This window comes from Thermobia domestica, chromosome 5 (genome assembly GCF_964235325.1).
Source record: "Thermobia domestica chromosome 5, izTheDome1.hap1.1, whole genome shotgun sequence".
Classification (NCBI taxonomy): domain Eukaryota; kingdom Metazoa; phylum Arthropoda; class Insecta; order Zygentoma; family Lepismatidae; genus Thermobia; species Thermobia domestica.
In genome coordinates this window covers 1,675,842-1,688,237 of record NC_137458.1, presented here as the reverse complement: position 1 = coordinate 1,688,237, position 12,396 = coordinate 1,675,842, and the positions used below count along the sequence as shown (strand labels likewise).

Below are 12,396 nucleotides of genomic sequence, written 5' to 3'. Positions count from 1 at the left end.
GCAACCCACGAATTATAATTTACTCTCCGCAACATAATTTATCTACAAATAGATTACCTGTGGATATGAATAAACAGAGCAACTTACTGTAGAAATTACACAGAAATTACCCCACTACTTGTGTTTTTCGCTGCTACTTCTCCAACGGCAACAAGCTACAGACGATTCAACTGGCTCAACAAGCACTACTTAAAATATATTCCCACACTCACAAATACAATTGTTGATAATCGTGTGCTCCCTTCTTCTGAGCCCACCTGCAGTCCGTGGACCTTCCAACTTGTGTCCGACGAGGTGGCACCAACCCACTGGATACATGTCCGGACTCTCACAATCCAGCCATTGGTCGTACTCTTCTTCCCAGCCATCGAAGTGAATCTTCAGCAACCGACCTATGACTCGTGACACTGTGCCCACACACACCAATCTCGGGTCCATAAGATCAGCTGCTTCTAGACGCATTCCAACACGAAAACCATGTGATGGAATATCCTGAAAATAATTATGGCTTTTACAACTCTCAGTAAAGTACAGATGAAAACTTAGCCATATACACAAATAAATTACTGAACATAAAGACAAAGTACACAACACAAATAAATTATTTCGCAAAGCCCTTACTGGAAGGGAGGGATAATATTATGAATACAAGAATTAAAACGGAAAAGTGCTGTAGATAGTCCGCTGGGCGCCATATGAGAATCCACGGTCCAGGTATAAGTTTAACATAGTTTAATGCTGAAAAACAGAACTAATCGGACGTGTTAGAACTTAAATGTATTCACAAATATACAAAATAATATACAAGTAAGAACGAGGGAGAGAAATGATAAAGATAATATGAACTAAAATTAAGTAGGAATTTTTTCGGTACGCAATACTAATCAATGTGCTTGAAATGCCTGAATGTATTGTGATAAATGTTGGAAGGTCAGACAAGTATCGAATATGGGAGGAGCTTTACAATCTGAATTTCTGGGACTTCTTTCGAAGTGCGAGCTGTTTGTGGGTTTTCAGTAACCGATTTTGGGTTCGCTTCAGATAAGGAAGTAAGTATTGGATAAAGGAAGATTCATTAGTTTATTAAAGGAATACGTAGGAATGGAAGTGGAGATATTCAGAAAAGAGAAATCGATTGCTTTTTCCTCTTTCTTCACGACTAAACTGTGTGCCAATAAGGTTGGTGGAGGAGGACCTTCAGTAGTTGTTGAAATATGATTGAGTTCCCCGAATGAGCACGGCGTACTACAGATGAGGGTGTCAATTCTTGAAGTGAGAGTACTACATACTTTTAGTAGGAGGCAGTCCCAATAAAGCTGACAGTGTAGCTAGAGAAGAAGCAAGATGCGAGGTGCGTACCAAACCAAAACTCGTATCGTTTTACCTTAGTTCAAAAACTATTAAGTGTCAGTGAATAATTACACCTTATTCAGTGGTGCCCACCCGCCATTATGTCCATGACGCCCCCCCCCCCCCCAATTGTCTATCGATAGGTGTTCTTCCATGAAAAAAAATCTTTTCGATTAATTTTTACATCCCCTCAAACATATTTATATAGATTTTTAACCCCCCAAATATTTCAATGACGCAGTTTGCGTCATAGCCCCCCCCCCCCTTGTGGGCACCCCTGCCTTATTTAACTTTAGACTTTAAAGCTTAGTTGCGTAAATTTTCAAGTATTTTACAATATTCGTTTTTAATATATTCACATATGAAAGAAAACTTTTTTTCACACTGACCTGAAATGACAGATTTCACTATAGAGGTTCATAATAAACATTTTGCCTATATGTTGTGAAAGAAGCATCGACATGTATTGTCAGTTGAAGGATGTTTGTGAAGAGACTGACCTTGCTAACTGTATTGTGCGTAAGTTAATTTACGGAGGGTGTCAATGAAGATCTCAGAAGGTCTAATTTGTGCAGCAACCTCAAAAAACATTGCTCCTGTTGGGACCTGGTCATGGAGACAGAAAGCTAACTGCTTAAGTTACCTGTAACCAGGTCTTATTCTAATTTTTTAACAACCGATATATATATATACAGAGAGAGAGAGAGAGTAGATATTACTTTCTCAGGAAAAAACTGTACAAGGTAGAAAAAAGCAAATTTTTACTGGGTACCACACGTGACAAGTAGAGAGTACACAGGATCCTAATATAGGTGGTGTGACGAAATTAGGTAGCACTGCGAATATCTTAGAAACGAATTATCCAAGATAGATGGTTATCAAAAAGTATTTGGAAGATCTTAATCCAGCTATGATATGGTACGTGTGCATTCCAAATATAAATAGCCCTCACCACTACACACATATGATTCAGTTCTCATTCTTGATATATGGGCATTTGAGATTAAGAAATAAATACTTATGCCTAGTTCTGAGAGATCATGTGTTTAACCCTGTAGCTGTAAGAATTTCTAAAAACAAAGATAGTTAAACTAAAATTTATTGTTCCTGGGTATAATTGGGTAAAATTTACTCTTACGTCTGGGTATAACAAACGGTTCTGCGAACTCGAAATATTTTAACAACCGGTTCTAGCGAACAGGCTGAATAGTACCACTGTGTATAAACCTTAGAGGATTCTCTCATTGCATCAAAGAAAGAATTTTAACCGACTACTTCAAATTATCAGATCAGTTTGTTAGATTCCTCAACAACTGGATGAAGATAAAATGATCTCCAGGATAAAAAGATCGAAGCGGTCCCTTATCAATTCTACTCCCCGCGTTTTCAAAACTGAAGGATGCATTGCCAAGGCTTTGGTAGAAGGAAGAAGGCCTTGGTAGAATGGAAGTGACATTTTCCAGTGTCTAAATAAGACTACTCAGATACAAAGATTGGAATGGTGTGTATAGGTGGACGAAGATTACGTTGAAACGCGACAGACAGGTCTCTCACATATTGAATATGGTTAGAGTTGTATTTTTGATACGCATCTTGTAAATTCTGGATACTTGTTGTTAATTGGACGTGGGTCCACTCTATGAATCGAAGCCATACAAGTGCTTGTAAGTGACAATGAGCAGGGAATTTATTGCTCCAGGCACCCAACGAGTTCTTAGTGGTTATTTCCAAATTGTAGGATTGTTCATGGCAAGGAAAAGCTGAGTTAGTTGCTTCACGTTTGTTTCTTCAAATGATTAAAGCTACATTTTCTCTTGGCTTATATAGGATAATATTTCTCTGTTCGAAATCTCAGCAAATTATTACGTCTTCAAATATAAACATGCCCCTATTCCTTATTTGCTGAAAGTTTTCTACTTTCACAATTGTTTTTCCCTATTCTTATTTTCGTTTAGTTTTCTGGCTGTCTTCTGTAACAATATAGAAACCATAGGACTCAGAAGACATTCGGATCTCACGATTCGACTCCACCAGTAGTCTTCGTAACTTCACTTATCCAATATACTATTTCTTGGTTGGTTGATTTAAAGCTGAATGTCCCGTTCAGTGCTGAGGCTATACGAAACGTGGATCTACAGCTTAACGTGGAATCTGAACTCCCGCCGGGAATCGAACCCGGGTCTCCCACGCCAAGGGCGCCTATGCTAACCACTTAGCCATTAAGTAGTTCAACGTGGGATCCGGGCCACACGTGCTCTCACCATTAATCGAACCCTTGTCTCTCGCGCCGAATGTACTGTTTGTTCTTCCATTCCGATCTATTGACGTTCTCTCATCTGGTTCCCTGAAATATTGTTGTGTATTTTGTCTAGATCTATGAACAGCACAATTGACTGTTTACCACACTTCCACAACTTTTCAATGTCAGTGCAAATATAAGATGTATCATAGATCTTCCCTTCCTACTCTTTGCATGTATGTTCTATTTATCTTGGATTTGATTTTTTTTTTTTAATTGTAGCATATCGATGAAAATAAATATCAGTATTTTCATAATTATAATGCACCTTAGACTTTAAAGAGATGTTAATAAAAACATCTCTTTAAATACCCATACTCATAAATTTCGAAAGATGGTTTTTATTTTCGCAGAAACCTTTTAATCTTGAAACGCCCATTAACGCAATTGTTGCGTCGCAATAAATAAATAACGCTTAACCTTTTATGTGTCTGGTAAATGTAATTGGATGATTATATTCCTGATATAATTTCGGCAACTACCTGTTATCTCTTACAGCCAAACACTAAACGAAGAGCTGATTCACAAATATTTCACATATTATTTGACTTATTTCTTTTTTCACAATAAATATTTGAACATTAAAAATCAGCAATAAATTTTGAAAATTTTGGTGATCAATACACACATTAACTCACAAATTGGCGGTACTAACATAAAAACAATGTAAGATGCTATCCTCCTTTATACAATTTTAACGGAAGTGAAATATTTTAAAATTGCATAAAGCGTGTAAACAGATGCGTCTTAAATTGCCACTAAGCTGTGATTGGTTTGTTGGGGTTTACTGGACCTACACCTTAACGTGAGCTCCTAATAGCTCCCACCGGAACTCTAACCCGTGTCTCTCACATCGAAGACGCAGGCACTAGGAAGCTTACAAGGTTGTGAGTTAGTGTGTAGTAATCACCAACATTTCTAAAGTTACTGCTGATTTTAGCCATACAAAAGTACCACAGGCTGTTGTGAGTAAAAAAGAACGAATCTGGCGGTGGAAAGTGCGATCATGCATTGAGAGTATACTGTAGAAGGGGATATACGTAACCCGTATAGGCAGGATGGAATATAGTGAATACGAAAATAGGGTTGCAGCGATAGCGCTCTACACAAAGTTGGAAAACCAACGAGTGAAATTTTTAACACACTAAAAAAGCTTAACATCAGTCACATGTTTGTGTACCGCACCATCCAGCGGTTCCTTAATACTGGGTCTGTTCAGCATAGCCCGAGAGCTGGCCGACCACGAAGTGCAAGGACTCCAGAATCTGTGAAAGCAGTGGCGGCGCGTAAAAGGTGAAATCCCGTACGCAAGCAGACAGTAATGGCCCGTGAGATGAACATCTCCAAGCGAATGATGTCCAGGCTACTCAGGGGAGATCTTAGTATTCGAGCCTATCAACGGTCAACGGGACACTTTCTGACGCCGCAGCTGATGGAGCAAAAGAAGCAGTACACGCAAATTCGGGACAGACAGATTTTGTTCATCGATGAGATGTTGTTCACTATCGGAGAGGGTTTCAATCGCCAAAATGATGCGTTATCAGCTCAGGAAGCCAGGGACAAAGTTCCCGAAAATCCAGAGAGCCCATCATCTCGCGTCTGTCATGGTGTGGTGGGGAGTGAGCTATGCTGGCACCACATATCTTCACTTTTGTGAGAAAGGAGCGAAAACTAGTACACTGTGCTAGAGCCTATAGTGAAGGACTTGACCACCACCCTCTTCAGAACACCTACATGGACTTTGCAGCAAGACTCGATTCCTGCTCGTAAGCCAAAATCAACCCAGAAGTGGCTGCGCACAATGTACCTGATTTCATATCCATTGAGGACTGGCCCTCTAGCAGCCCTGACTTTAATCCCCTGAATTACTGACTGTAGACAGTGCTTAAGGACATTGCTTGCAAAAAGCGTCACCCCACAGTTGCCAGTTTGAAGAGCTCTTTACTGGCTGCAGTGGCGTCAATTCCTCTGGGAACAGTACGTGCTGCCATAGACGAGTGGCCCGTCAGACTCCGAGCCTATGTGCCTGCTAACGGCGGACATATTGAAATATAATTGGTGCAAACTATTGTCAGACCATGTATGCTTCACCTACTATATGCATATTAAATCCCCTTTTCTCTTATTGCTGATGTTGAGTGTTTTCTTTCTAACAGTATTTGCGACTAGACTGTGTGTGTATATATAAGGAATGAATTATATGTGAATATATTTGGGAAGCCGAAGCTCTTTATTTAGCGTTTGACTGTCGAAGACAACGGGATAGATTCCCGTAATCACACCAGGTATATATTCATCCGATTACGATTTCCAGAGCATACAAAATATTAACTGTTAGTTAATGTAAATAAAATACAGCAGATCGTGTCTGTGTTAAACTAAATCCTAATAAGCCTTAAACTGTTAGCGCACAACTTGGAAGACCTGAACTTGTCACATGTCTGAATAACGATTTTACTTAACACACACGAAGTCCTGGAAAGGGAAATGTAATCATCCACAGCCTTTTCGTAAGATGCGATCGTAACATTCAACTGGTCTCCCAAATATCTGAAGACAACAATTCTATATACACTTCAAGGTTATAGACATTACTTACTGTGATTTGCAATAATGAACTTCTCTATTAACATAGAAAATGCATTCTATTCAATTCAAAAGTTATTTTTTTTTTTTTTAAATTAACTTAAAAATAGACATGAACAAGTCATAAGTAGAAGAACTTACCCTATTGAACAAAGCAATGGGTGCTGTGACGGCGTTTGTTTGTTCCAAATATGTGCTCCACTGGAAGTCCACTTCGTAGCCCTTGGGAGGTGTTAAAGGAATACTATTCAGTTCACAGAAACCAGCTGGGAACACGCACGGCGATGAGGCGTGGTAGCAGAACCAGTCTGATCCCGTCTCATCCGAGTCGTAGCCATCTATTCGTATCATTATATAGTCATCCTTTAACACCTAATAACAAAGGATTATAAAATAAACATCAGTTATAAAACACAACTGTCGCACTGCATTTGATTGCAAAGGAACAATGCTATGTGATAGCTAATCCTCCTCATTTTATTTCGAGATCTTCACGATGTCTTAAGGGCAAAGCTATGTCTAATCTTTGCTTCAAATATCCGTGACTCTAATCTAACAGCACGACATTCTTATATTATTTACAAAGTCTTACCTATACAAGGTGGGGAAAGGCTGTTACCTGGAAGAGTGGGAATGGTTCTAATGGAAAGAGGGAGGGAGCGTTAGGTTTTGTCACCGCGTTTCAATGCTGTATGAGAATGCCACTAAGATGACCATACGGTTCTTCCTTTCACTGATCAAGAGACACTGCTGAAAGGCAATAGTACTTATTTTCATAGAAATATATCTCTGTGTATCGTAATAGAACTTATTAGTAATTCTGGTGACTATTTATTAACAACTAGCATCAATTACCCACTTCGCTGGATCAAATTAAGAACATGTATGCTCCATTACTCAGTCACTTTTTACTAGTACTAAACGCTGTCTGATATCGGCCATTTCCGATGATTTTTATATTTCTCTTTCTCTCCTCTCCTCCCCCTCCATATTGCGTCGCTGAATTAAAACGACATCGGAAGTGTCACTGTCCATCACAACAGCGAAACCGAAAACTATGTATTCTGCACTAATATCGGTCATTTTCGATGATTTATATATATATATATATTCCCTCCCCTCCCCATGTTGCGGGGCACGGCATGGGAAGTGTCACTGTTCATCTAATCGACCCCGAAAACTATAGATTCGATACTAATACCGGTCATTTTCTATAATTTGTAAATGTCTCCCCCCCTTCCCCTAAGTTGCACCGTGAAAGTAATATGACAAAAACACTTCCAGGCTTGAACCTCATCAATGTTGAAAATTTGATCGAGATCGGTCGGGTGGTTCAAGAGATTAAGAGTTATACACACAGTCACTTCCAATTTTATAATGTAGATTAAATGGTGCTCTGAAGACGACGCTATTGGATTTGGATATGATTTGAGTTAAGCATTCTTTTCAACAGCGAGGCTACCTGAAACATATATCTACAGCTTAACGAAGGATCCGAATTATATGAGCTGCAACCGGGAATCGAACTCGGGTATTCCACGCTAAAGGTACGCACACTATCCGCATAGCCACGAAGGCCTCGAAGAGGACATTGTCCGGGGGAAGCATCTACAGATGCGCTTAATAAAGTTTCTCCGTCCTTCGAGAGTGCATTTGAGGATGGAACTTTTCCACTCTGATTCCCTTATTTTCAGTTGTCTGATGAAAGGAATTCTTCCCTGCCATTGTCCTACTGACTTAGTGACCCCGCCTGGCTACGTTCAGACAAGACGAATGGCATCTACGTCGACATTCTTTATCGTAAACATCATTCATTTTCCTGCTAGCAACAGCATATTTTCACATCAAGATCTTGGCTGCACTGAAATTTGTGCTTCCAGTTGCTTTTGCTAAATGCTAATAGAACATACAACAAAAGTATGATATCGCCGACATAAACACATACAACACTGTAACACTCTAAGGTGCCTAGTTTTGAACAACTGATCAATGAGAGTTGAATGTATCCGTTCATTGAACAGTACAAGAATAGGGTGTAACGAAAGGAATGTATAGCCGTAGTACTGTAACAATGGCCTTGTTCATGCAGAGTTGAAATAATGGTCTCATATTTTTATTATTTATTTATTTATTTATTTATTTATTTATTGAAGGAGGCCTACTGCATCCACAACCCGTTCGCTGTCATACAGTTTCCCACTGCTGAAGGACGTGCGATGTGATTATGATTAATTGGTCAAGAAAGTTTTGGGAAGAGCGTGCAGGAACAAGTGATTATTTCCGTCCTTGTCAACTCCATGTCGTTGCCACTTCGGACAACTAGGAAATGTCGCAGCGCCCTCCCTATAGAGTTCTGGCCTTCTTGTAACTTCCATATCTTCGGTTCTCTAAAGAAGGCATTGAAAGGTCAGAAGTTAAGGTGAAGGTCACCATCAGTCAATGGTTCGAACGCCAACCTTCCAAATTTTACATCAGGGTGTCTACTAAAATTCCAAAATGAAATTTCGTGACTTTTTCGTGACCTTTTCTTTACCAAACCATAAAATTTGCGTGCAAATTAGGCCGAATTTTCATCCATGCGATAGAAACGTACTTTGCTTGCGATTTGGTAGCGTCTAAAGCCGATCATAGACATTTTTGGTGGTGAATTTTGACGTTTCACAGAACAAAATATTCCAATCTGTACTTACATTTGTACAGATACAAAAAATCGTGACCCAAAAGCTAAATTTCGTGACTTTTTCTTGACTTTCATGACCGTTTTCTCATTTCATGACATTCGTGACCGATAGACACCCTGTACATGGACGGCTTCGTTGATTGATCAGACAATGAATTAAATATTTGAACCTTATGGTCATCTCTAATGAAGTACAAATGCTGTGACACACTCATCTCACCATGAATGCCTTTACACTATATATAAATAGTAGTTGAAATGAAATGAAATGAAATCTTTGAGTTTTACGTCCCACGGTTATGCCGGTTAGGCTAAAGGAGACTGTGATGATGAGTAATGAATGAAATGGTGGAATGAAGAAAGTGGGAGGAAACGGGAGAACCCCGAGAAAACCCACGCACACGGTGTTTGTCCACCACAAAGTTCACTTGGCATAAATAGTAGTTGAATATTATTAGTACTTTCGCAAATAGTGTGTACAAACGGGATTCAGTTGTTTATATCATTTTTTTTTTTAAACTATGTTTATTAAGTATCATAACTCAAGCTGAAACAACAGAAATAATAAGAATGAAATGTAGTTATGTCAAATATAAGTTCCACTCTTTCAAAACAGGATTACCACTGTAATCTTTATAGTTTTTTGTGACTCTTTAGTTATTAGATTCAATAGAATAATTAAGAAAATGAAATCTTTGAGTTTTACGTCCCGCGGTTATGCCGGTTAGGCTAAAGGAGACGGTGATGATGAGTAATGAGTGAAGCGGTGGAATGAAGAAAGTGGGAGGAAACGGGAGAACCCCGAGAAAACCCACGCACACGGTGTTTGAGAATAATTAAGAATTTGAATAGATTTGTAATGAACTTACCTCCATGACAGTGGCGACACATATCGCTGACAAATTCAGCGGATCAATAGCTTCTAATTTCATGCCTTTCTTGAACTGCACCCCGGGAGGAACATTCAGAGGTTTGGGCTGAGCAAACAGATCAGGTGTGGCATCATCACTGTCGTAGATCTGGAGGCGACACCGCTCCAAGTACTCTTCCGATGCCACTATATTATGGCCCACTTGCGTTGCCCAGCCCACTGGATGAATGAGAGGCGAATCCTCATGGCACCAGAATCCTGGAAGTAGGAGAACTGGGTTCACAATTTTGTGCGTCTATGTTCGCTTTTTAAAAAAATACTAGATAATCCTCAGTGAAAATCTCAACATTACATATCAGTTTGATTCATTCAAATCAAAAACCAAAAGCAACAAGAGTAAAATTTTAGATACAAAACATCTACAAAATATTTATAATATATTATTTTTATCTTAATTTAATGATTACTAATTATGTCTCCCTAGAGCAGCGTTTCCCAACCGGTGTGCCGCGGCACACTGGTGTGCCGCGAATGGACCGCTGGTGTGCCGCGAGGAAATTGAAACAAAATTATTAATTCTATAGCAACGAAATTGCAAAACATAGGAAAAATGTATATTTTTGTATTTCACATTACTATGAATTTCTACCATGAAAAAAATTACTGTAATTTAATATATTATTCTACATCTATTACTGTGTAGCAGCAGGATTTCGGCTCGTACACATTTCCACGGTTAGCTGCTATGTTACGCTTCAATTGAGAGTCATACTAACACCGAGAAATGGAAGCACTTGTACGGTACGCGTCAAGTGAACGTTCGTAGAACACTCATTCGCACGTTCCAACAGCTGCGTTTTGACTTCGACGCATCGCAAGCTGTGTGATTGCAATAATATGCACCGGTTTTGGTTAAAACAGTAAAGTTAAAAGTACAAGACATTTGTTTGTTCGTTCGTTATTTAGTGATCTTCGTTCTTAGTGAAAGGTTGGATACAGTTTTCAAAATAGAAAGCGTATTTTTAAAAATCTGAGTCCTACATTTCATTGCAATTGTTTTCTATTTTAAAATTACAATAAAAAATAAGCATAATGAATTAGCATGAAGGAAAACCAGTGATTGAGCTTTCATCTCTGTGAGAAGATCAGTAATCACATAAAAAAAAAAATACCATGGTATTTTATATTTGCAAATAATATCTATGAGTGCGCCGCGAGAATTCAAGTTACACCCGTAGTGTGCCGCAAGTTCAAAAAGGTTGGGAAACGCTGCCCTAGAGGCTAAGGGAGATGTTGAGAAATGTATAATGAAGAGGAAATGAACAAACACATGCGCCTGGCGGATGAGAATCCTGCAACTGAACACACACTCGTATCGTTTGCGCTTCTAACCATTCGACTATGTCAGCTGACAAACACTGCAGCGAATATTCATTACTCTCGTCTACGCAATTAACTTCTAGAAGTCCGAGAAGTATTTTACTCTATGTAGCTGTGATTCCCACACTAAGGGTCGTGAAAGCCTAGCAAGACACTGCAAGCTTGTTCCGTACTTGTGTTTTAAAGTTTGGCCACAATCTACATAGCAGTAGCGATGTACAACTTCCAGTACTTTTGCCATTTTGAAGATCTCGGTAGAAGCTTTTCACTTTTAAGTGTTACGCACTTTTTGCTAACCGCAACGATCCTCCACTTTTCAAAGGAAGATCTTTCAGCTTGAGCTTCATGTCTGGAAGTAGCGTTGTATCAACTCCGCTGCCCAGGCGGATAATGGAAAAATGGTCATGATATTCCAGCCGAAAAACTAACAAATTTATAAGTTCTGTGGAGCAAATTTTAGGATTTAGAATTGAGATTTCTGAGCTTTCGGCATTTACTGCCATGTTAGCCCGTCACGTTTGAGTGATGAAGTCCCTCGGCGAGCACACTATCCGAGGAAAGGAAAAGAAGAAAGCATTGGAGACAGAAGGAAACGGTCTGGGACCTATAAGGTCAGGTACCACACCGGCATTTGCTGGTGTGAATTGAGGAAAACCTTATTCAGGATGGCTGACCTGGAAAAGCTTTTACACCTTTTCGACGGAGTTCCCCACCAGGAATCGAACCCGGGACCGCTCGCACCGAAGGTGAGAGCATTAGCGACTACGCTACGCGGGGCCACAGGGGCAAATTTTAATAGGGCACCCAGATCTCCTCACCCTATCGTTTCCATCTTTAAAGGTGAATATCCTTCTTCGGTAGAACTGCACACCGACCTCCCGCATGAATTATCGAAGTGAAAATTGAATAAAATAATGAGAAGGCTCTTTACCTTTTTCGGTCTTGAAGTTAGTGGGCTCTGCCACTGTTCTAGTCGAAAACCTACATCTTACCTCCAACGATAAGAAACTATGTAAAGTTAACTTTTTTAACAGATGCAGCCTAAGATTCTGTTAGAATTCAATACAGTAAGGATTGCCTGTACTGTTCCGTTTGACACTGACGTCAACCGGCCGGCTATACGATTCTAATCTGACTTACTTCGAAAGAGTTGAATTAGAAACAGATTGATATATAAGAACATTTAACTTCGTTTCTGAGAATCACTGCATCCCAGATTGAACCAGATTA

The 12,396-nt window shown here is 39.4% G+C and overlaps 1 protein-coding gene across 8 annotated transcripts in view; it reads right to left on the bottom strand.

The window, feature by feature from the left end:
• The window catches only part of LOC145685686 (MBT domain-containing protein 1-like), a 70,282-nt gene that overhangs the window by 22,279 nt on the left and 35,607 nt on the right, over positions 1-12,396 (bottom strand). For 6 of the 8 annotated variants that reach the window (XM_081758104.1, XM_081758100.1, XM_081758103.1 and 3 more), the window contains exons 10-12: positions 9,785-10,059; positions 6,377-6,607; positions 213-492 (exon numbers count right to left, since the gene is read on the bottom strand). In XM_081758104.1, the coding sequence (XP_081614230.1) occupies positions 213-492; positions 6,377-6,607; positions 9,785-10,059 (786 nt within the window). The remainder of the gene's footprint in view (positions 1-212; positions 493-6,376; positions 6,608-9,784; positions 10,060-12,396) is intronic. The other 2 variants (XM_081758101.1, XM_081758099.1) reach the window with 2 other exon arrangements.